Source organism: Trichechus manatus, unplaced genomic scaffold (assembly GCF_000243295.1).
Source record: "Trichechus manatus latirostris isolate Lorelei unplaced genomic scaffold, TriManLat1.0 scaffold00087, whole genome shotgun sequence".
NCBI classification, from domain to species: Eukaryota; Metazoa; Chordata; class Mammalia; order Sirenia; family Trichechidae; genus Trichechus; species Trichechus manatus.
The window spans coordinates 8,294,587-8,320,395 of NW_004444023.1; the positions used below are offsets into that span (position 1 = coordinate 8,294,587).

General features: G+C 43.3%; 1 protein-coding gene across 2 annotated transcripts in view; it reads right to left on the bottom strand.

Annotated features, from left to right (window-relative positions):
• Positions 1-21,718, bottom strand: part of LOC111821497 (zinc finger protein 160-like) — a 34,131-nt gene extending 12,413 nt beyond the window's left edge. The window contains exons 1-4 of one of the 2 annotated variants that reach the window (XM_023736380.1): positions 21,673-21,718; positions 7,412-7,497; positions 4,111-4,237; positions 3,547-3,642 (exon numbers count right to left, since the gene is read on the bottom strand). In XM_023736380.1, the coding sequence (XP_023592148.1) occupies positions 3,547-3,642; positions 4,111-4,237; positions 7,412-7,426 (238 nt within the window). In that variant the 5' untranslated portion in view covers positions 7,427-7,497; positions 21,673-21,718. Of the gene's footprint in view, positions 1-3,546; positions 3,646-4,110; positions 4,238-7,411; positions 7,498-21,672 lie in introns of both variants that reach the window. The other variant, XM_023736379.1, reaches the window with a different exon arrangement.
• Positions 21,719-25,809: the final 4,091 nt, after the last annotated feature.

Genomic DNA, 25,809 nt, shown 5'->3' on the forward strand with positions numbered 1-25,809 from the left:
TCCTCTTTTTCGCTGACCCTCTACTTTACCAAGCATGATGTCCTTCTCCAGGGACTGATCCCTCCTGATAACATGTCCAAAGTATGTGAGATGAAGTCTCGCCATCCTTGCTTCCAAGGAGCGTTCTCGCTATACTTCTTCCAAGACAGATTTGTTTGTTCTTTTGGAAGTCCATGTATATTCAACATTCTTTGCCAACACCATAATTCAAAGGTGTTAATTATTCTTCGGTCTTCCTTATTCATTGTCCAGCTTTCACATGTGTATGAGGCAACTGAAAACACCATGGCTTGGGTCAGGCGCACCTTAGTCTTCAAGGTGACATCTTTGCTTTTTAACACTTTAAAGAGCTCTTTTGCAGTAGATTTGCCCAGTGCAATGTGTCTTTTGATTTCCTGACTGCTGCTTCCATGGTTGTTGATTGCGGATGCAAGTAAAATGAAATACTTGACAACTTCAATCTTTTCTCCATTTATCATGATGTTGCTTATTGGTCCAGTTGTGAAGATTTTTATTTTCTTTATGTTGAGGTGTCAGCCATGCTGAAGGCTGTGGTCTTTGATCTTCATCAGTAAGTGCTTCAAGTCTTCTTCACTTTCAGCAAGCAAGATTGTGTCATCTGCATAACACAGGTTGTTAATGAGTCTTCCTCCAATCATGATGCCCTGTTCTTCTTCATATAGTCCAGCGTCTCAGATTATTTGCCCCACATACAGACTGAATAAGTATGGTGAAAGGATACGACCTTGATGCACAGCCTTCCTATTACCTGTTACTTCCTTAATAAACCATGTGACTGTGAGTACGGTTGGTGAATTCTGTGTGGCCACTGCAACAAATTATCAAACCAGCAAAGAAGTAGAGTACTGTCATGGTAACAGCCAGTGTGAGAAACAGTGAAAAAGTCAGAGAGTGGAGATATGTCTGACCTCCACCTCACAGAAACCAGCTTTATGCTGATCCTGATTTTCATGCCTCCTCCTGAATGCAAACAAGCCCTGTCATGGTTTGAATTATGTTCCCTCAAAAATGTGTGTCAATTTGGCTGGGCCATGGTTCCCAGAATTGTGTGGTTGGCCTCCATTTTGTGATTATGATTTTATGTTAAAGAGGATTAGGGTGGGATTGTAACACCACCCTCACCCAGGTCACATCTCTGATCCAATGTAAAGGGAGTTTCCCTAGGGTGTGGCCTGCACCACCTTTTACCTTACAAGAGATAAAAGGAAAGGGAAGCAAGCAGAGAATGGGGGAGCTCATACCATCAAGAAAGCAGTGTTGGGAGCAGAGTGCATCCTTTGGACCGGGATCCCTGTGCAGAGAAGCTCCTAGTCCAGGGGGACACTGAAGAGAAGAAGGCCGACAGAGAGAAAAAGCCTTCCCCTGGAGGTGACGCCCTGAATTTGGACTTTTAGCCTACTTTAACTGTGAGGAAATAAACTTCTCTTCATTAAAACCATCCACTTGTAGTATTTCTGTTGTAGCAGTACTAGATGACTAAGACAGGCCCTGATGCTAGATTACACACCTGGAACCAATTATCAGCCAGGCTCTTGTAATACTTTCTATTTCAAAATTCTGGGACTTGCTAACCATTCGACTCACTGGTTTGAAGAGGTACTTCTGTATTTAGCAGGATAATATTGTTACATACTAATCAGAATGTTCTCTTTTAAGAATTTTCTGTCACCTGGTAACCCCCTGAACAAATAATTTCTTGTATAAGGATCAACACAAAGCTGGTTCCTATGAGGTGGAGGTTAAAGATGTCCCAAATGTCCAACTCTTACAAGTGGCTGTACCACTCTATCATCTCTAACATCAACTACTCCCTTTCCTTTTAATACTCTCTGTCCCGTCTCTGGGTTCCCTCATTCGCTGCATTGTCTCACAGAACTCACAAACTGAACCATATAAAGGAAATGGCTCCCACAATTGTGGAGGCTGGCAAGTCCCAAATTCGTGGGTCAGGCACAGGTGTCTCCCAACCCACATGGCTGCAGGGGCTGACAAATCCAAACTGGCATTTCAGATCACAGGCTGCAGAAACTGGCAACTCAGGTCACATGATAGGCTGCCAGCCCAAGGGGCTGTGGAAGCTGGCGAATCCTAGAACTGGCAGGTCAGACAGCAGGCCTGTGGCTTGACTCCTAAGAACTGGAGGTAAACTGATCATGAAACAGACATGAGATTTAGGAGAATACGAATCCAAGAAGATCCAAGGTGTTTCAACATTCCCAGTCTATGCAGAGAGCATGAAGAAGGAGAAAAATACCACATACAGGAGTAAAGTAAGCGTGTCAGAATTGGTGGGCTCCTTGAGAAGAGGCTGTGTACTCTGCCCATAAACACAAGCTGAGAATATGTTGAAAAACTGGATCTGTCTACTGTCTTTACAGTACTGCTGGTTAACACTCTCAGAAGTCCCACTATACTCTCCTGTTATACACACTCTTGAAGTTTAGACAGGCAGAAATTATGAAATGTGTGAGGGGCCTGAAAACTCAAGATAGGTCTGGTGAAAGTCCTATGCAATTTCCTGGAGGCTTCTCTGCAAAGAAGAGATAGCAATGCTTTGCCATCTCCTGAGAGGGTCTCTAATGCACACAGAATCTGGACAGATGCTTCAGAATGAAGGAGGCCTCAGCTTATGACCTATACGAACTGAGAACTGAGAATCACATGAAACCAAGTACAGAAGGAGAAACCAAGGGGGAAAGAACACCCCTCTGAAACAGCCCTCCTTGTCCCTGTCAAAATCATGGCACCAAAGATGTCATAGTGACCAGATAATAGCATGTTGTAGGTTATAATAAAGACACTGCCTTTGTCTCTGCTTGAGCTGCAGCACCACTGGTGGATGAACTTTTACAAATGTGAAGAGAACGACATGTGGGGTGCAGGCAAGAGTAGGGAAGAAAAATTTTCTTTGAGAGCTCACAAGAAAAAAACTTGTGTTTTCCTATAGGGTCGCTATGAGTCAGAAATGACTCGATGGCAACAGGTTTGGTTTTGGTTTCCCATTGCAGAAGAGGTTCCTCAAAACATATTTGATGGTGTGGTTTCTTTTCTAACCATCTGACCTCTTACCTATTGTTATGGATTGAATTTTTCCCCAAAAGTTACCTGTTATAAATCCGTACCTTTATACTTGTGGATGTAATCCTACTGGGGAATAGAGACTTCTTTGTTATGTTAATGAGGTCATGTCAGTGTGTCTTAAGCCAATCCCTTCCTGAGATACAAATAAACATATCAGGCACAGAAGAAAGCTATAACAAACAGAGGGGAAGATACACACCACATGAAGATCACCAAGGATCTGAGGAACAGAAGCTGAAAAGAGACAATGACTTTCACCTAGAGCCGACAGAGACAGAAAGCCTTCCCCTAGAGCTGGAGCCCTGAATTTGAACTTCTAGCATCATTAACTGTGAGAAAATATACTTCTGCTTGTTAGAGCCACTCACTGGCAGTATTTCTATTTTATCACAGCGCTAAGAAACCAAGACACCTATGTTCACATCTTGATACATTTCCACATACCTGGGTTTTCTGCTAGTTTCGCTGTCTTCTCCACAGTCCAGGGCTCTGTCCCTTTCTTCAAAATGGAGACAATATTTATCTCAGAAGGAGAGATTCCTGCTTATCAGAAAAAAAAAAAAAATCTATAGCTTTTGCAGAATACAATCCAAGCCATTTGTTCAGCTTAGAATATCACAGTTGTCTCTAGAAAAGTATTTCAAACATTCATCCATTCGCCACCTCCTTTGGAATAATTAAGTAATGTATTAAATATGTAGATATCTAGCTCTCTTCCAAGAACAACTCAATTGGATACATTAAAAGCTAGCCATAAGGTTTTATGCATACTTAAGGCATGGAACACAGCAGGGACCTAGAGTGAACCGGGCAGATCATCTGAAGAAATGGGAAGGCTAAAGTTCTGATGCCATATTAAGAAACTTTATTTCTGAACAAACTTCTACCTCCACCATAAGAACAGAGATTTCTAAGTCCATCCAGCAGAGCAGGGGCTTCCAAGAGACTCACAGGGAAAATGCAGAGATACACAAGAGATCTCAACTTCTAGAGAGAGGTTATGCTCACCGAGGGAGAGCAGGTTCCTGTAGTTCTCCAACATCACATCCCTGTACAAAGTCCTTTGAGCAGGGTCCAAATAGTCCCACTCCTCCTGAGAGAATTCTATGGCCACATCCCTGAATGTCAACAGTACCTGTTAAAAAAACAAATAGTAACAACAACAACAAAAAACCACATCTTACAACTGGAAAAGGAAAAATTCTTATTTTTCTACCAAATGATAAAAGGAGAAAGGTATACAAGCAAGTTGGTTGATGTGAGAAGTTTGACAGATCCACATAATACTGAGCAAGTTACATGTCCCCAATTTTGTTTTATTATGCTTTTCTATCACAGGATATCAAATCTATTGCATCATACGGGATTTCATTTTGGTGGACCATAAAAAAAATAAGCAAATGAGAACAATTCCCACAGGGTCATCTACGTATAAGTGCTAGATGTTGTGTTCTGCAGCATCTTGCCAGAATCTATCAAAACACTAAAGCAGCATCATATATGCAGGAATCACTCTTCAAGTTTCCCAACCCAGAGGAACCCACAGATATCTGGAAAATAGTCAGGTAGTCAGAAGACCACTGTGACATTCTTTATAACAGTGAAAAACTGTAAACAACCCATTTATGTTCACTGTCTGGATGCTCTAATAACAACTCAAAAGAGCAAGCTATCTCTCTGTTTACTAACATGAAACAATTCCAAGACATATGATGTATAATTTTCAAAAGTCAAAGAAGAAAATATCACAACAACAGTCACTGGAGAAATTTAGGTTAAATCACATCATATGATAATGCCTTTTACCAAGACCAACACTGACTCTTGCCTCAGAACTGACAAGACGGGTTTCTGATGGAGGCTGTGAGTGATGGTGGAGGATGTAACAGGATAGAGAAGGTTTACATTTTACTCCCTATCAGCATCATTGTTTCTAGTTTTACCACAAAATAAATATATCCATCATGTATGTTTAAAATAAAAGAAATAAAGTACTTAATAACAAAGGTGGAATCAATATTTGCTTCCATTCCTAATGATTGATAAAGTTCTGTTCCTACATCTTGGCTGAATGAAACCATTTTTATCTAAAAGGCCTGTTGGAGGAGAGTCTCTGAACACCACAGTCTCCAAAGGATGGCTGTTGTAGGGTTTACTTTACCAAAAAAATTTGGTCTTTGTCTTTGATATCTGAGAGATAACCTCTCAAACCTTTGATTTCCCCCAATCTTGGGTGCCTTTGAGGGCTCTGAGGACATCTAACCTAGCAAGTTATGCTAATGAGGTGACACCTAGATAGGGGCTGAACAGGACAGAAAGACCCACCTCATGTTATCAACCTTCTGATATCAGTCCCATGGCATAAGCCTCATGTTATCGACCTGTGGTGTGATGGATCACTTTTATATGGACTTTCTCATCATGGTCTCATAACTCCCACCAAAAGACTGTGGACTATGTAAATGAGGGCTTGTGGCCCTACAAGGGGATTGGATAGTTTGCTAATAATGTAAATAAGGTGCATGGCACCTTGTCGGGGTGGGACCATGTAAATTATATGTATGGAACCCTAATGAGGGAAATGGTTAGTGTTGCCATTCTACTAGGCTTAAAATAAGCCATCCCAGAGGCGAGAAGGAAGGATCTCATTACCACCAAGAAAAAAGCGTGTCCTTTGGACCTGGAATCCCTGAGCTGAGAAGCTCTTGGAACCAGGAGATCGAGAGAGAGAATTCTAACACTGAAGATGGCGAGAAGCAGCAGAGAAACAGTGGCAGCAGAGTCAGAAGACTGGCAGGAGACGGCATGGTGGGCTTCCTGGCCCACATAGTGAGACAGCTGAGCACTTTCGAGCTAGAGGCTTACGGGCGGAGTGGGTTGCCTCCAGGCACTTATCAGCAGAGCTAAAAATACTTTGTAACACTTGCCCAAGCAGGGCAGAGGCTGGGCCAAGGGACCGAGGGGCCAGAGAGATTGGGCATGGCTGAGAAGAGGATGTCCTTATCTAAGAACTCTATCAAGAGTGTTCCTGAACGTGAACTGTAACCTGTTACTTCTCTATTAAACCCTATAATCATAAATATTATCTGTGAGTTCTGTGCGGCTTCTGCAACAAATTACTGAACTCAGCAGAGAAGTAGAGTGTCATGGGAGGGACAGTTAGTATCAGAATTGGTAAAAAGGTTGAAGGGTGGAGGCATGTCTAACCTCTGCCTCACAGTAATCAGCCTTGGGGAGTTGATCTTGATTCTCCTTCCTCCTTGTGAAGTCAAAGGTGGTCAGATGTCCCTACAATGCCATTGTTACATGATCCAACTCAGACGACAGGGGCTAGAACTTGAATTACATAATGAGACCCTAAATAAAAGCTCTGGACACTGATGTTCTATGTGCTCCTTGGTTAGTAAAAAACATCCATGCATGTGAGAGGGTAGCATGTCCTTTGGGATATGGAAATACCACATTGGGAACTCTTCCTGACCTCACTCTATAGGACTCTTTGTTTACATCCTTTTATAATTGTGAGGATAGTACTTTCTGTGAGATCTGTGAGCTGTTCTATCAAATTATCAAACCCAAGGTAGTGTTAGGAGCCAGTGAGGGAAGCTGGGACCCCCTGAGCTTAGGACTGATATCCTATTGATGAACACACTTGGATTCAGAGAAGTGAGAATTGGGACTTAATTTTCCATGCTTATGTGCTGTGAATGATTTAAAGAACCTCCTGCTAGCAGACATTTAGGTGAATTCCATATTTTAACAGTAATTATGGAATAAAGTATCCTCTACCACTGATGTCTGTTACCAAACTTCCCATTGTATATCAAATCATTAATATTCTGGAACCAGTAGCACAGATTCACTTGCTTAACTTCACATGTATTAAAAATCAGGCAAAGTAGGTTTCTCATTATAAGTCTTCTTTTCCAGAATTTTCAGCTGTTCCTGTGGAGTAATACAATACATAAATGTGCAGTTGCCTTAACTGTGGCCCACAGAGAGGTGACAGGGCATGCAGATGCAGCAACTAAGCACTCCCTGCTGAACACCCTCACTGGGCCCAACCTGTCTCCCATCAGGCCTTGTGTGAAGCCCTTCCTATGATGCTCCCTAAATGGAGCCTCTTTCCCAAGTCCCATGTCACTGGGTCACACCATGAGATAGAATCTGTGTGGAGGTGAAAAGGGACTGAGGAAAGCCCTGGGTGAATGCAAGCAAACATGTCAGGGTCAGAGGAGATGAGCAAATTCTCAAGACAGCATTTCAGGAAGGACAGGAAAGAACCATCCACCAAGAATAAGACTGTTACCTGGGAAAGAGTCATTTTGGACACCTCTTAATCTCTTATTCCTCCAAACTTGTTTCTCAGGTAAGATGAGTCTTGAGAAGTCAACCCTGAGTGTCAAAAATATGCTGTTAAATGCTTAGAATCAACACATCCCTTTCCTGTCCACAATCACACATGTAAGGAGGACCTCACCATGGGGGAAGACAGTCCCTGCTTTTTGCTGGACCACAAGGGATTCAGGGACAACAAACTCCTATATGGAGACCAACTGGTGAGTTTACTGCCCTCCTTGCCTGGTGTTGCCCACACACTCCGCTGCAGCAGGGGGATCTGAGTTGGACTGATCTTCCCATTTAGGTCACAGAACTGGCTCTGATACCAAACTCCAAGCAGAGAAGAGCTCCTGTCACTTCCCCTGGAATGATCACTGGTCTCAGACTCAGAAATAGATGACCTAGAGCCTTAGTACTCTAAGCTAGATGCAGATTAGAATTACCTGGGGCACTTGAAATCATTCTTGAGGCTGAGCCCCACCTAAACTATTTGAAGGAGAATCTCTGAGGAAGGGGCACAGCGATGTGTTTGCAAAATACCTCAGCAATCCAGTGTGGAGGCAGGGCTGAGCCAGCTCAGAGGAGGCAACACACTTCCCAGCCTGTGGCTCTGCTCTCTCCTGTGGCCATGCTGTCACATGTATCCAAGCAGAAGAAGAAGGAGCAGAGAGAAATGTGCAAAATAGGCATTATGGGCCAAGGATGAGGGTGAGGGTGTGGCAGCAATGTTAAATAGGAGGATCAGAGAAGATTGCCCAGAGAAGGTGAGACCAGATGAGGGAGGAATGGTGTTTGCCAGATGTATGTGAGGGACCAGGGAGCTCCAAGCAGAGGAACTAGCCATGTGAATACCCTGAAGAGTTAAAGAGATTCGGGTATTAGCAAGAGGCAAAGGCCCGTGTAGCTGGAGACAATGAACAAGAAGGCAAAAAGAAGACGAGGTCAGAGAGGTCTTGGGAAAGCAGATTAGGAAGGGCAGGGATCTTCAACTAATTTTCTCTCACACCCTAAAGGAATTTTGGAAACTGTATTCCTTCACCCATTTTAAGGTAACAGCTACTGTCTTGAAGGGGAAATAGGCTTTGTGAGGCCAAACATGAGCACCCTCATTTGTTCTGCTAGTTCTCTACTGTTTGCGAATTCATTCTTATGTAAGTCCCTGGCACGTAGCTACTATTATTCACCACCACTATAAAATCTTTGTCCTCCCACTGCATGGAGCAGAGATTTGCTTAGTCCTGCTTCCACCCAGGATCTGGCTCGTGTGTAAGTCTCCCTAATAAACTCCTTTGCTGCCACCACGGAACTGCCTAATTCTTCGGTCTCTCAGCGCTCTCCATTTTTGGAGGCAAGTTTCATGTTTCAAGTTCATGTTGGGACAACTGGTGAGCCAGCTAGGAGACCAAGGAAACAGCAAGTGGGAGTTAGGCCTCTGCAGTGAAAATCCCAGATTGGCCAGCCACCTCCATGTGGGGAGGTCTGGCTCATATGCTTGATGTGTGTGGACTGCCACATGAGTACAGAGATGCCCCAAAAACATCAAGTGGCATAGCACAGTTGTAGGGAAACACGTGACTTCTAAGTGTGGAAAAGAAGCTAAGAGGGCAGCTTTTGCATCCCAGTCACCTTTTACCAACACTACCCTGATCTTCAGAATTAGCCAGTGAAAACCTTATGAACAGCAGCAGAACACTGTCGATATGGTGCTGGAAGATGAGCCCCCCACGTTGGAAGGCACTCAAGATGACTGGGAAAGAGCTGCCTCCTCAAAATAGTCGACCTTAATGATGTGGATGGGGTCAAATTTTCGGGACCTTCATTTGCTGACACAGCACAACTCAAAATGAGAAGAAACAGTTGCAAACATCCATTAATAATCAGAATCTGGAATGTACGAAGTATGAATCTAGGAAAATTGGAAATCGTCAAAAATGAAATGGAACGCATAAACGTCGATATCCTAGGCATTAGTGAGCTGAAATGGACTGGTATTGGCAATTTTGAATCAGACAATCATATGGTCTACTATGCCGGGAATGATAACCTGAAGAGGAATGGCATTGCATTTATATTCAAAAAGAACATTTCAAGAACCATCCTGAAGTACAACGCTGCCAGTGATCAGGATAATATCCATGCACCTACAAGAAACACCAGCTAACACGACTATTACTCAAATTTATGCACCAACTACTAAGGCCAAAGATGAAGAAACTGAAGATTTTTACCAGCTTCTGCAGTCTGAAATTGATTGAACATGCAATCAAGATGCACTGATAATTACTGGTGATTGGAATGCGAAAGTTGGAAACAAAGAAGAAGGATCGGTAGTTGGAAAATATGGCCTTGAAGACAGAAACGATACTGGAGATTGCATGACAGAATTTTGCAAGACCGATAACTTTTTTATTGCAAATCCTTTTTTTCACCAACATAAACAGTGACTATACCCATGAACGTCTCCAGATGAAAAACACAGGAATCATATCGACTACATCTGTGGAAAGATGGAAAAGCTCAATATCATCAGTCAGAACAAGGCCAGGGGCCAACTGTGGAACACACCATTAATTGCTCATATGCAAGTTCAAGCTGAAACTGAAGAAAATTAGACCAAGTCCAAGACAGCCAAAGTATGACCTTGAGTATATCCCACCTGAATTTAGAGACCATCTCAAGAATAGATTTGATGCACTGAATACTAATGACCGAAGACCAGACGAGTTATGAAATGACATCAAGGACATCATGCATGAAGAAAGAGGTCATTAAAAAGACAGGAAAGAAAAGAAGACCAAAATGGATGTCAGAAGAGACTCTGAAATTTGTTCTTAAACATCGAGTAGCTAAAGCGAAAGGAAGAAATAATGAAGTAACAGAACTGAACAGAAGATTCCAAAGGGCGGCTGGAGAAGACAAAAGTATTATAATGACATGTGCAAAGAGCTGGAGATAGAAAACCAAAAGGGAAGAACAAGCTCAGCATTTCTCAAGCTGAAAGAACTGAAGAAAAAATTCAAGGCTTGAGTTGCAACAGTGAAGGACTCGAAGAGGAAAATATTAAACGACGCAGGGAGTATCAAAAGAAGATGGAAAGAATACAGAGTCATTATACCAAAAAGAACTAGTCGACGTTCAACCATTTCAAGAGGTAGCATATGATCAGGAACTGATGATACTGAAGGAAGAGATCCAAGCTGCACTGAAGGCACTGGTGAAAAACAAGTCTCCAGGAATTAACAGAATATCGAGATGTTTCAACAAATGGATGCAGTGCTGGAAGTGCTCACTCGTCTATGCCAAGAAATTTGGAAGCAGCCAACCAACTGGTAGAGATCCATATTTATGCCTATTCCCAAGAAAGGTGATTCAACAGAATGCGGAAATTATCAAACAAAATCATTAATATCACCTGCAAGTAAAATTTTGCTGAAGATCATTCAAAAGCAGCTGCAGCAGTACATCGACAGGGAACTGCTAGAAATTCAGGCCGGATTCAGAAGAGGAAGTGGAACCAGGGATATCACTGCTCATGTCAGATGGATCCTGGCTGAAAGCAGAGAATATCAGAAAGATTTTTACCTGTGTTTTATTGACTATGCAAAGGCATTCGACTGTGTGGATCATAACAAATTATGGATAACACTGCAGAGAATGGGGATTCTGGAACACTTAATTGTGCTCATGAGGAATCAGTACATGGATCAAGACACAGTCGTTTGAACAGAACAAGGGGATACTGCATGGTTTAAAATCAGGAAGGGTGTACGTCAGGGTTGTATCCTTTCAACATATCTATTAAATCTGTATGCTAAGCAAATAATCCAAGGAGCTGGACTATATGAAGAACGAACAGGGCATCAGGATTGTAAGAAGACTCATTAACAACCTGTGTTATGCAGATGACACAATCTTGCTTGCTGAAAGTGAAGAGGACTTGAAGCACTTACTAATGAAGATGAAAGACCACAGCCTTCAGTACGGATTACACCTCAACATAAAGAAAACAAAAATCCTCACAACCAGACCAATAAGCAGTATCATGATAAATGGTGAAAAGACTGAAGTTGTCAAGGGTTCATTTTACTTGCATACACAATCAACACCCCTGGAAGCAGCAGTCAAGAAATCAAAAGACGCATTGCACTGGGCAAATCTGCTGCAAACGACCTCTTTAAAGTGTTGAAAAGCAAAGATGTCACCTTGAAGACTAAGGTGTGCCTAACTCAAGCCATGGTATTTTCAACTGCCTCATATACGTGTGAAAGCTAGACAATGAATAAGGAAGACTGAAGAAGAATTGATGCCTTCGAACGGTGGTGTTGGCGAAGAATATTGAATATACCATGGACTGCAAAAAGAACGAACAAGTCTGTCCTGGAAGAAGTACAACCAGAATGCTCCTTAGAAGCAAGGATGGTGAGACTATGCCTTACATACTTTGGACATGTTATCAGGAGGGAGCAGTCCCTGGAGAAGGACATCATGCTTGGTAAAGTATAGGGTCAGCGAAAAAGAGGAAGACCATCAATGAGATGGACTGACACAGTGGCTGCAACAATGGGCTCAAGTGTAACGACTGTGAGGATGGTGCAGGACTGGGCGGTGTTCTGTTCTGCTGTACAGAACCAACTCAACGGCACCTAACAACAACACTATTGTCCATTAGTTTCATTATACTGATGACATCATGTTAACTGCTAAAGATGTTTCTCTGTTACAGGAGTGTCTAGACACCCTAATCATCCACCTGCAGGGGAGAATACTGGCCGTGATCCCCGAAAAGGTGTGGGGGCTGGGAACATCAGTAAAATTTCTTGGGGTTGTCTGGTTGGATAAGACCCGTGTGCTGCCTGAAGCCATAGTTGAGGAGATACAAGCTTACCTCGCCCCTAAAAAACCAAAACCAAACTTGTTGTCGTCAAGTCGATTCCGACTCATAGCTACCCTGCAGGACACAGTAGAACTGCCTCATACGGTTTCCAAAGAGTGGATGGTGGATTCGAACTGCCGACCTTTTGATTGGCAGCCATATCTCGCTATAGATCTTAACCACTGCGCCACCAGGGCTCCTCACCCCTAACATGCAAAAAGAAGTGCAGGCCTTCATGGAGCTTTTGAGATTCTGGGGAGTTATTTATTCCCAACTTAGCCCAGTGCTTCAGAATCGCCTGGCAAAAAAGGGTGCTTCTTGGGACTGGGGTACTGAATAGCAGCAAGCTTTTGAGAAGACAAAGGTGCTGGTTGCATAAGTGTAAGCGTTACATACAAAACCAGCAAGGCTTCTTTGGCCAGGTGGTCCAAGGTGCTGCCTGAGGCTTTGAGGTTAATAAATTCGCTCCCACTGGGGCTTCAGCTCCATATGCCAGACTAGAAGCACCTAGTGACAATGATGCAAGTAACATCAGACACTGGAAGGGTATCCACCAAAATTCTTACTAGAACAAAACAGCGTAGTGCTCTGGACACCTCAGGACCTGGGGCTGAGAAGTGGAACCATCTACTGGCACCTGTCGTGCAACACCCCACCAGGGTGAATTGGTTACTTTGTCCCTCTGGAGGCAGAGGAACTGATCAGCCTAACGTGGGAGCCCATCATACTGCTGCACAGAGGGCCGTGACAGTAATGCTTTACATGGAAAGGAACGACAACTATACTATGAAGGATGGAAGTGGGTCTCCTTTTCAGGCGTACAGCAAAACAGGTGACTTTACTCAAGCCTCTCGAGTGACCTCCCCAGGGCAGCACATATGGTACACTCAACAAGGAAAAATGCCTAAAGCATCTGCTGTTCTCAAAATCCGAGGGGAAGCCACTAGCATGATCCTAATAGACTGGGAAAATTTACCTTTCTGACTGGAGGTATGGCGTACTCTGCTTTCTTCTCTTTGGCGCTGCCAACATCTTACTAGAGTGGGCTCAAAGCTTTGCCATAGTCCACAACAAAAGCAGCTGCTGGGTCTGTGAACGACTCTCCTTCTCAACCACCAAAAGCATGCCTTGGATTGTGGAGCCACTGGCCGGAACCAACTGGGCAGCTGTGAGAGACACTGGGGGTGGGGTGGTGGTGGTATTAAAGCCTCTTTATCTAATTAAAGTGTATCAGGAATAACAGAAGAGGGTGTGCAAACATCACCTTTTCCTGGACTCTGACTGTCGCAGACACCCTCATCTTGCTAAGAGGCTACAATGCCTCTCAGTTATGGCCATTGAGAGGGTGTTTCCCACAGCTGGGGTGGTTTAGATTGGTTGGTACCCATCATGGATTGAATTATGTCCCCCCAAAATGTGTGCATTAATTTGGCTGGGCCATGATTCCCAGTATTGTATGGTTGTCCTCTATTTTGTGATTGTAATTTTACGTTAAAGAGGATTAGGGCGGGATTGTATAACACTCTAAGGTCACATCCCTGATCCAATGTAAAGGGAGCTTCCCTAGGGTGTGGCCTGCACCACCTTTTATCTTACAAGAGATAAAAGGAAAGGGAAGCAAGCAGAGAGTTGGGGACCTCATACCACCAAGAAAGAAGCACTGGGAGCAGAGCACATCCATCGGACTCAGGGTTCCTGCATGGAGAAGCTCCTAGTCCAGGGGAAGATTGATGAGAAGGACCTTCCTCCAGAGCCGACAGAGACAGAAAGCCTTCCCCTGGAGCTGATGCCCTGAATTTGGACTTCTAGCCTACCAGACTGTGAGAAAACAGATTTCTTTGTTAAAGCCATTCACTTGTGGTATTTCTGTTATAGCAGTAATAGATGACTAAGACAATACCCAAACAGAGTGTGTTAGGGAAACCTACTTCCGTCTATTCTGAAGCAAGTAAAACCCCATGGGTTCCTCTGTCTCCCTCCAAGTCCTTCTGCATCGTGGGCCGGACTCCTGTGTCTCACTGTCAACGGGTGATAACACCTAATACCACTGAATGGTTGCAGTATAAAAACCCCAACAGGATGGCAGGTGCATACCTTGCTCCTAATGGCACTTGAGGAAACCTAGATGGCGTGGTTAAGAGCTACGGCTGCTAACCAAAAAGTCAACAGTTTCAATCCACCAGGTGCTCCTTGGAAACTCTATTGGGCAGTTCTACTCTGTCCTATAGGGTCGCTATGAGTCGGAATCGACTCAACAACAACAGGTTAATGGCACCTGATGGCTATGTGGCCACTACTTGTGGCCCTGGTTACCATATGATTGGACAAGCCACTGCACTTTGAGGTTACTGTATGATACAGGAAACGTTAGGAAAAGTATACCAAAAACTGAATTACTCAATGGTAAAAGCCATGTAGACCAAGTGTAGTCTTTTCCACTGGTATGATTTCCTTTGAACTGTTCTGGTTCCCCCACCCACAGGCTCCTAGAAGTAATGGGATAAATTGAAGCTCTAACTGATTTTACTGAACAGGCTCTGAATGAAGGCAGAGAAAGCCTGTGGCTATTAACTGCTAAAACCACTCAAATGAGGGAGGTAGCCCTTCAGAACCAAATGGCTCTAGACATTCTAACAGTCGCTCAAGACGGGACCTGTGCCATGGTAAAAACTGAATGTTGTACTTATAAACCAGCCTAACCAGAACATAACTGATTGGTTAGGCCATACAGAAAAACAGATAGCAGCCTTGGACACACCTGATGCCTGGTCTGCTGTGGCCACCTGGTTTTCTTCTTTCCCTTCTAGCTGGCAAGGTTTTTTATTGGTCTGGGTCTTTTCATAGGTATAGGGTTTTTCTGCTGTGTTTGTTTATATTGCTGGTGTGGTCTGTCCCTACCTGCAAAGGTTTAACACCTCCTCTCAGGGCCCTCAGGGACCTTGTGGAAAAGGGGGAACATGCCAGATTGTAAAAGCCAGCCTGGAGAGGTGGACTGAAGGGGAAATAGGCTTTGTGAAGCCAAACATGAGTGCCCTCATGCGTTCTTCTAGTTCACTACCATTTGCTAAGTCATTCTTATATATGCCCCTGGCATATAGCCACTTTTGTTCATCATCACTTTAAAACCTCTGCCCTCCCACTGTGGGGTGAGCAGGTCTGCTCGGTCTGCTGCCACCCAGGGACCACCTCGTGTGTTGTTGTTAGGTGCCACTGAGTCAGTTCCAATTCATAGCGACCCTATGAACAGAATGTAACACTGCCCAGTCATGCGCCATCCTCACAATTGTTGTTATGCTTGAGCCCACTGTTACAGCCACTGTGTCAATCCATCTCGTTGAGGGTCTTTCTCTTTTCCGCTGACCTTTACTTTACCAAGCACGATGTCCTTCTCCAGGGACTGATCCCTCCTGATAACATGTCCAAAGTATGTGAGATGTTGTCTCACCATCTTTGCTTCCAAGGAGCATTCTGGTTGTAGTTTTTCCAAGACAGATTTGTTCGTGTGTAAGTCTCCCTGACAAACTCCTTTGCTGCCACCTTGGAGTTGCCCACCTCCTTCTTTGGTCTCTTGGCACCCTCCATTTTTGGAGGCAAGTTTCACGTTAGAAATCCATGCCAGAACATCTTTATTTTACCATAAAACACTTAAAAACAATGTACTGTGTTGTATATTTTTAAAACATGCCAAGATGTTTACCTGAGCCTCAGGACGGTCAGAGCTGCCCTTAACTGAGACTTGAGAAGCTCAAAGGGAATACAGGAGGTCAGAAGGTCACTTTTGCACATTTTAAGGTGAAGATGCCTGTTAGAGGCCCCAACAGAGATTTCCAAGAGCCACCTGGTCACATGAGTCTAGAGTTCAGGGCAAAAATCTAGGTTGGAGAGGTGGAATTATAAGACATCAAGGTGTTTAAAGCTGTGAGGTGAGATGACAGGGAAAGGCTGTGGGTGTAGACAGAAAAAGTTCAAGGACTGTGCTCTGGGGTATTCACTGAGAAGTGATCAGGAAGAAAAGTGAAACAAACATACAGAGAGGAAGGTATTTAAAGAATTATATTGCAATGTCCTAAAAGCCAAGAAAAAAAGTTTTCAGAAAGAGCAAGTGATCAGCTGTGCAACATGTTGTTAACTTAATGAGGGTTCAGCTTAGGTAATAAGCTCTGAGCAAATTATCTTCAACATGCTAACAGTTATTTATGAAAAATCTACAGCTAACATCATATTCAATGGAGAAAGACTGAGAGCGTCCCCATTAAGATCATGAACAAAACAAGGATGCTCACTTTCCCCACTGCTATTCAAAGCTGTATTGAAAAGTTCTAGACAGAACAATTAGGCTGCGGGATGGAGGGGGAAAAGGTATCCAAATCAGGCAGGAGGAAGTGATTTAGGAAATAATACTGGAGTCATTATTCCCTGTTCTTGAGCACAGAGAATATGACCCAGCTGGAGCTGGGCTCACAAAGACTCACAAGGACACATCAACTGGGCCCTGGGATATAAAGACAACAGCTAGGACAATCTTGGAAAATATCTTTTAGGGGACCTTTCACATAAACCAATCAAACAGAACACAAAAGACCTTCCACTCATCTTTTTCTGTTAGCATTTAGTAAACAGAAAATTGGTTGAAGGAATGAAGACCCTCCTGACTGTTGTTACTGAAACCTGTACCAATGATTGTTAAGAAAGGCAATTCAAAATGTAGGATCACAGTCTCTAGCTAATCTGTGAAAAGGTGAAGCTTTCAATGGTTTTGCCCATTTGTAATGTTAATATATACTGATGATTCTGTAACGTTCCTCAGACTTGGGCAGACGTGGCTCTAGTAGCATGCTTGTCCATTTTCCCTTTCTTGCCTATTCTGTAATATTCTTTGGACTTGGGCAGAGATGGCTCTAGAAGCATGCTTGTCCATTTCCCACTTTTGTCTCTTTGAACATATGCTGAATAACTTTCTTTTTGCTTTACTAAACTTTGTGATTTTTTTCCCCCTACGACAGAAGTAAAACTACCTCTTTTTGTAGATGACATGATTTTGTATATAGAAAATCCCTAAGATTCCACAAGAAAACTATTAGAGCTAATAAGTGAATTCAGCAAAGTGACAGGGAACAAGTCAACACGCAAAAATAAAAAATCAGTCGGGTTTCTATACGTCAGCGATGAGGAAGTTGAAAAGGAAACCAAGGAAAAAGTTCCACTTACAATAGCATCTAAAAGAATAAAACACCTAGGAATAAATTTAACCAAGGTAAAAGACCATACACAGAAAACTATAAAACTATAAAAGAAATTAAAGGAGGCCTGCAGTGCAATGGATTTCCCTTATATACGATCTTTCTGGCCTTGGGCTTATAATTCCACCAAAAATGATTGGTTGGGCCACAGTTTGCTCCGCAACTGGTCTATTTTATGCAATTTGCAGGATTTGCTATCAAATAGTGGCTTGAAAATCCACCCAATAGGATTGAGTGACTTGTAGCCCATTAAGGGGATTGGCTGTTTTGTGGTCCTGCTGTGATGGCCATACCTTGAAATTGACAAGGAATTTGCTTATATAAGCAGCCAACCCCCACACAGGTTTTCTAGAGAGAGAAGAGGCAAGAAGGGAACCTCAAGACCAACGGCCTGAAGTGCAGCGTTTTGGACCCGGGGGTCCGTGAAAGAGGAGCCTCCTAAAGAGCTGTAATATGGGTCAAGCGCCGTTAACACTAAGATAACAAGAGAGCCAGAAAGGGGCCAAAAAAGGAGGCTGGGAGCCAGCGGCAAGTGGCCTGGAAGGGAGCCCTGGTGGCAGAAAGCCAGCAGTGGAGGCAGAAAGCCAGCAGTGGAGGCAGAAAGCTGCTGCTAGGAAAGCAGCAAAGAGAGCTGAGCAGGCTGCTACATTGGCCGTGAATTGGCCCAGCTGGCAATGAAGAGGCCAACAGCAGGGAAACTGAAGGCAGAGAGGAATGCATGACGGAGAGGGGGCGTGCATAGCCAAGAAGAACATGCATGCTTGCATGGCCAAAAGCGTGCTTTCACGGCCAAGAGTAGCTGAGAGAACTGTCATAGTTGGAAGCGGTCCTGCACTGAAGAAGGGACGGATGTGCTCTCCACCTCAGAGGAGCCTTCCAAACCTCACCTATGTGCTTCCTGATTCTGAGCTGTTCCTGTTACTTCCCTAATAAACCACATAACTTTAAGTATGGTCCCTGAGTTCTCTGTGGCCATTCCAAAGAACTACTGAACCTAGCAGAGAAGTACAGCGTGCCATGGGGGAAATAGCTGATGTCAGGAATGGTAAAGAAGTTGGAGAGTGGAGGTACCTCTGGCCTCTACCTCATAGAAACCAGCTTTGTGCTGATTCTTATTCTGAAGGAATCTAGATGAGTCCTGACACTGTATTACAAGGCCTAAATAAATGGAAGGACATTCCATGTTCATGGATTGGAAGGGTTATTAATACAGTTAAGATGTCAATTTCACCCAAACAACTCCATAAATTCAGTGCAATTCCCATTAAAATTCCAACAGCCTTCTTTACAGAAGCAGAAAAACAATCCTCAAATTTATATGACACAACAGTCCCAATCCTAAGTATATACCCAGAAAAAATGAAAACAGAATGCAAACAGAAACCTGTACACCAATGTTCATTGCAGCACTTTTCACAACAGTCAAAATGTGGAAACTAAATTCCCATCAACAGATGAATGGATAAGCAAAATGTGGTATATACATACAATAGAATATTACTCAGCCACAAAGAGGAATGAAGTCCTGATGCATGCTATGACACAAATGAACCTTGAAAAAACTATGCTGAGCGAAATAAGTCAGTCATAATAGGACAAATACTGTAGGATCTCACTTGTATGCAATAGGCAAATATATAGCAACTAAAGTTTATTAGCGGTTACCACAGATGGGAGGGAGGGGGACAGGTACAGTTACTGTTTAGAGGGCACTGAGTTTATGTCAATGGTGGTGAAATAAGTCAGAAAAGGATAATGATAATGGTTGTATAACATGAAAATTGTAATCAATGTTACTGAGTTATACATGTATAAATTGTTTAATTGGCAAATGTTTTGTTATATATATTTTACATTTAAAAAAAAAAAAAAACTTCCTTGTGAATAGACAAGCTCTGTTAGAACAAGGTTCCAAGTCAATCCATCCCAGCCTTCATCACCTGCACAGAGATGACAACAGGTACTAGACGGAAACATCTACTTGTAGCTCACTATTTTAACAGATCACATGAGGGAAGAAAGTTAAATTAACTGGTTAATTCATTAACTGCTTAAGCTAGGTTTTGTCTGTTAATATAAATGTCATTGATATTCTTACAAAGTGGGCTTTGAAATAGTCTAACATTTACAAGGTACCAAAGAACGTTTACAATATGTGACAAAGAGCAGAAAGCATGCAGGTCTCATAATTTGAACCGGACACAGTTAATTTAAAAGGGAAAACAATTTGGAAATTAAAAAAAAATTTAATGAAGTCTGGAATCAATGTGAATAAAAAAAAGAACATACGTAGAAAAGAATACCATGTGCTCATCATGGGATGCCATAAAGATCATTTCAGGAGTGAGTTAAGAGCAAGTAAGCTGAGGCACTTGACTAAAGTAAAATGCATGGTTTAGACTGGGTCCCTACTCCATCTTGTCTTTCTTTTAATACATATAAACCTGTGTCTTACTCTTTGGAGCCCTGGTGGCACAGTGGTTAAGACCTTGACTGTTAACCAAAAGATCAGCAGTTTGAATCCACCAGCTGCTCCTTGGAAAGCCTGTGGGGCAGTTCTACTGTCCTGTCGGGTTGCTGTGAGTTGGAACTGACTCAATGGCAATGGGTTTTGGACTTATTCTTTGAAGCCTGTGAACAAAGTTTTCCCCTTTTCTCTGTGGTTAAGCTGAGAGAATAACAATAAAACTGTTTCACAGAAGCTACCAAGACCCTTCCTGAAACAGCGTCTCGGGAGGAAGACCTTGATGCTGACTCTTATCTAGATCTCCTAGGCAACTGCTGACAAGAAAGTTTTCACTTGAGCAACCTGTTTCTGAGAGAAATGTCCTGTAACCTTCCCGCTCCTAACCCCACTTCCAGTAACCTGCCTTGTATCAATCTAAGTTTGTAATGCCCAGTCAAAACAGTACAGCTCAAGTCCTTTGTTCTCACCCTTTAAAAGGTCTTCGCAGCTTCACCACTTTGGAAGATTTGTTCTCTCTGTAAAATTAGACATTTTCCCCAGTCTGGACTGTTATGGAACCTACAATAAATCTCTTTGCTTTACTTTAACAGACTGTTTATTACTCTTAGAAGATACTGATTGTTAAACGAAATAAAAATGAATTCTGTGGCTGACAAAATGGCACCAGCGGTTGAGTGGGCAACTCTGAAATTTATGCCTAATTAAGCCTAGTTTTCCTGTAAATCAAGTAACCCTCTTTGACCAATAAGACCCTGGCAGTGCTTAAACTGTATAAGCCAATCAGAAATAAGCTTTTTTGCTTCCAAGTTTGTCAATAAAAATCCAGTCAATTCTTATACTCGCACAGTAACTTTCTACTTTAGGTTTGGCGCTATCTGATTCGCGAAATCTTCTGCCCAAATAAACCTCATACAATAATTTTATTATTGACTCAGTTTCTTTTGACAAGATTATTTAGAGGAAAGTTGAAATTCAATAAACATTTTCAATAAGCCTGGAACAGGAAAATGAATTAAGAAAAAAGTAAATCCATTAAAAAAAACAACTTTAAACGTTCCTTTTCAAAGGCACCACGTGGTGACAGTCATTAATTTCTTCCCCCATTTCACTCCCCACCCCACCTCACACCTGTAAAGGGAAGAGGGTGAAACCGAATTGACTGAGACAAATCACTGCTTTTCTTTACATACAGGAAGACGCGAGGACGGGGTCTGAGGAGACAGGTGGGGGTCTCAGAATCCAAGGACCAGGGAGAGGACAGGCGGCCCGCGCTGCCCGCCAGGGGCAACACTGAGGGGGGAGAGGATGGATGTCGCCAGAGACTCCCTGTGAGGACTGGAGCCGGGCGGGAGTCAGGGATGGGTTTAAGCAGGAAAATAAAGCGGCAGGCGGCGTCGACACAGCCCGATGGCTGGAAGGCCAGAGCGTGAACCCACGTCAGCGCGATTTTACACCGAAATGGACGCGGATCCCCGGCAGGCGGCGGAACGACCAAAGCTCAGAACGTCTCACGGTCTCGCCGGGATCTCCGGGGGTGGGAAGGGCAGGTGTGGAGACTTCATTACGTCCGGAGCGATCCTCAGGACCGCGTGTGGAGGACGATGACATATAAGCGCACGTTTATACCACAAAGACGGAAATACACTCACCTCACTGAGACTTTCTCTCCACACAACCCGCTTCCGCGTTTGCAGTGAACTGCGCAGGCGCGCGGCGGGAAGAGCCGCAAAGGCGTGGAGGCGGGGCCAACTGGCAAGGGGCAGGATGTGGAGACCCGCCAGGCCTGGGCAGGGCTCGCCGAGGAGGGGAGGGGCTGCGCGGACCTTCCTTAGTGGCCCTCTCTTTCCTGAGAAGTCTTCAGGCGGCTTAAAATGTTAAGCATTTTACTTCTAGCGGAAAGGTTGGCAGTTAAAACCTATATTCAGAATCACCTCCTTAGACAGGCTCTGTATCGATTTCCCCTCAACTAAAAAGTACCAATAACAAAGTGCTATTTTTAGTTAGTGTTTAAGGCAAAAGCTTAGAGTTGTGTGGAACACTTATATTGGAATCTGCTGTTTTCCTCCTAACAAGTTGAAAACGGTTTAAGTGGAAACTTATTTTTCCAACAGGTGGAGACGTGGGTCCTATGAGTAAACCAGTACTAACTCAGGAGACAGGGCTCTGAGACCTCAGTGGAGTTTGATGTGAGGAAGTGGTTGGACCCAGAAACCACTCTTGCAATTACAATTTAAGCAATTTAATGAAGAAAGCACTGGAGTTGCCTGTGTAAGCTACGCAAACTAAAGTGTGAAATGCAAAACTGCGTGTGCGAATGTGCAGTTTCATCCTGACGCCCCTCAGAGCATCATTTCCACTTCTATCCCTCATGCACCCAGGAGGCACAGACTCAACCCTATATTCAGTTCCTGACACTTTCCATGCCACATCTTGGTTGTGGGGCGTGGAGGGTTAAGGGATGTAGTAATTTAGGTCACCAACCTGTGCTTAAAAAATAGCAATAACTTTAAAAAATATATACAAATTGGGTTTTTTTTTCTTCTGTATAGTTATCATTCTATTCCATACTTGAGATGAATTATAAACTCAATACCTTTGTGATAAACTTTGGTGATGTATTTTGTTGGAATACTAAATTTGTAAATGTAATTTAAAGTCCACCTGATACTTGAGAGCAGCTAGAAAGCACATTTTTTAAATTAAAAAAATTATTATTTATATTACCTATTTTGTTTTCTATTTCAAAATATTCTTTCAGGTGTGGAAACAAACCCTGTAAAATGTATTTGGATTCATTTTCACCTAAAGAAGAATTAATTCTACAAGATTTCAGTGGGCATTTGGTAGGGAGGCCTATTCTTCTTTACATAAATCTAAAGGAAGTATTTAGATTATCACGTTTCCAACAGCCTCATTTCTACTTTCAATAACTTTTAAGGCATTGTAATGAGATAATAGTAGCGGTAGCATCAGAACCTGTGTAACTTCAGGAAGGATAATGAGAATCAAGATCATCAGCCCAAAGCTGATTCCTACGAGGCAGAGGTCATGCCTCCACTCCCAACCTTTTTACTAATTCTGACGCCAGCTATCCCCAGCCCCACCACAGCACTATCTACTTCTCTGCTGGGTTTCAAGTAGTGCTTGCATATTGCACAGAAGAACCATCTGTAATCCAGGCACGAGTATCATCTTCCTCAGTCAAATGATCACAAGGAACTCCCCTTAAGGCCATATGTGCAGACTGGGAGATGGAAGGTAATATGACAGGAGTGGAGATCATAAGCATTTGGGCCACTTCCTCATGCAAGTTACTTGTGTCTTCAGGTCCTGCTAGAGCCTGATCTCCTATATACCACTTCCATTTAATGATGGAGTAATGCTGTGTACGTTCCACTTTATGACTCTGTGGGTCAAACAACACCCAGTTCATGATGGACAGCTCAGGCAGCATTATGACTTGGTAGCCCATGGTTAAGCATTCGGTCTCTACCAAGGCCAGTAACACAGAAAAAACTGTTTCTCAAAAGGACAGTAGTTACCTGCGGAAGATGACAGGGCTGTGCACAAAATCCTAAGGGTCTGCGCTGTGATTGAAAAATAGGGGCCTGCCAAAGACTCCAAACAGCATCTTTATCTGTCACGGACACTTCAAGCACCATTTGATCAGCCAGATTATATGGCCCACGGGGCAGGGCGGCTTGCATGGCAGCCTGAACCTGTTGTAGAGACTTCTCTTCCTCTGGGCCCCACTCAAAGCTGGCAGTTGCTCAAGTCACTGGCTAAATAGGCTGAAGTAGCACACCCAAATGAGGGATATGTTGCTTCCAAAACCCAGAGTCCGACCAGGCATCGTGCCTCCTTATTAGTTGTAGGAAAGGCCAGATGTAACAAATTGAAGGGGGAAAACAGGCTTTGTGAGGCAGAATGTGGCTGCCCTCACACTTTCCGTTAGTTCACTGTTGTTTTCCAACCCCGGATTTGAGACTTTGCTGAGGCAGTCTTATGTAACTCCCTAGCTTGTAGCCACTATTGTCCTTGACTGCTATAAAACCTCTGCTGTCCCACTGTGGACCACAGAGATCTGCTTTGGTCTTGTGGCCACCAGGGACACACTTTACTATTTCAAGTTACTGGTTCATGCCTGGACACAACATATCCTTCACTTTACACAGAATATTTTGATATGCCCCACACCACTGGATTCAGAAATTTCACTGAGGTGGAAGGTGCCTAAATTTTTGTTGGATTAATTTCCCATCCTCTAGCACACAAGTGTTTACCAGTACATCCAGAGTCATTGATACTTCTTCTTTACTAGGTCCAGTCAGCATAATGTCATCAATGTAATGGACCAGTGTGACATCTCGTTGAAGGGAAATGTGATCAAGATCCCTGTGAACTAAATGACAACATAGGGCTGGAGAGTTGATATACCCTTAAGGTAGGAAAGTGAAGGTGTACTGCTGGTCTTGCCAGCTGAAGGCAAATTGCTTCTGCTGTTTCTTCAAAACTGGAATCAAGTAAAAGTCATTGGCCAGATCAATAGCTGCATACCAGATACCAGATCTATTAACTTGCTCAAGCAATGAAACCGCATCTGGAACAGCAGCTGCAATTGGAGTCACCACCTGGTTAAGTTTTTGATAATCCACTGTCATTCTCCAAGATTCACCTGTTTTTTACACAGGCCAAATACATGAGTTTAATGTGGATGCAGTGGGAATCACCATCCCTGCATCCTTCAAGTCCTTGATAGTGGCAGTAAACTCTGCAATCCATCCAGGATTGTGGTACTGCTTTTGGTTTACTATTTTCCTAGGTAGGAGCAATTTTAATGGCTTCCACTTGGCTTTTCCTACCATTAATAACCCTTACTCCAATGTCAGGGATCCAATGTGGGGGTTCTGCCAGTTTCTGAGTGTAACTATTCCGATTATGCATTCTGGAACTGGGGAAATCACTACATGTTAGGTTTGGGGACTCACTGGATCCACTGTGAGATGAACTTGAGCTAAGACTCCATTAATAACCTGACCTCTATATACCCCCACTCTGACTGGTGGGCCACAGTGATGTTTTGGGTCTCCTGGAATTAATGTCAGTTCAGAGCCAGTATCTAGTAGTCCCCGAAAAGTCTGATTATTTCCTTTTCCCCAATGAACAGTCACTCTCATAAAAGGTCATAGATCCCTTTAGGGAACGGTGAGAGAAAGATTGACAGTATAAATTTTTGGCAGGGTAGTGGGGTGCTTCCGCAATGGATTGTGGGTCTGTAAACTGGCTCAAGTCTGGGAACTGACCGAAGGGCCAGGATTCTCTATTCTGGTGATTCAAGTTAGACTGTCATTCACTTGACCTAGAATTCTTCCACTTCTACAGATCAAGTATATATTTAGTAGATTTCCCATCTATTTTACTCCTAAGTACATAATGACTAAGAAGCCAACGCCATAATGCATATGAGTCAGACTAGTCTGATTACTGCTTTGACTCTGCTGTCCATTACGGTAACCACACCTACCCTGTCTTTGTTGAGTGCCACCACTTGCCCCGTACCACCACGGCATGCAATCAGCCTCACTATAATTGTATCTTAATTCAGTGAGAGCAGTTCTCACGTCAAATTTCACTTACATAAAATAGTAATCACAGCAGTCTTCAAGGATGCTGGGGCTCCTGTCATGGTTTGAGTTATGTTTCTCAAAAAATGTGTGTATCAATTTGGCTGGGCCATGATTCCCAGAATTGTGTGGTTGGCCTCCATTTTGTGATTGTAATTTTAT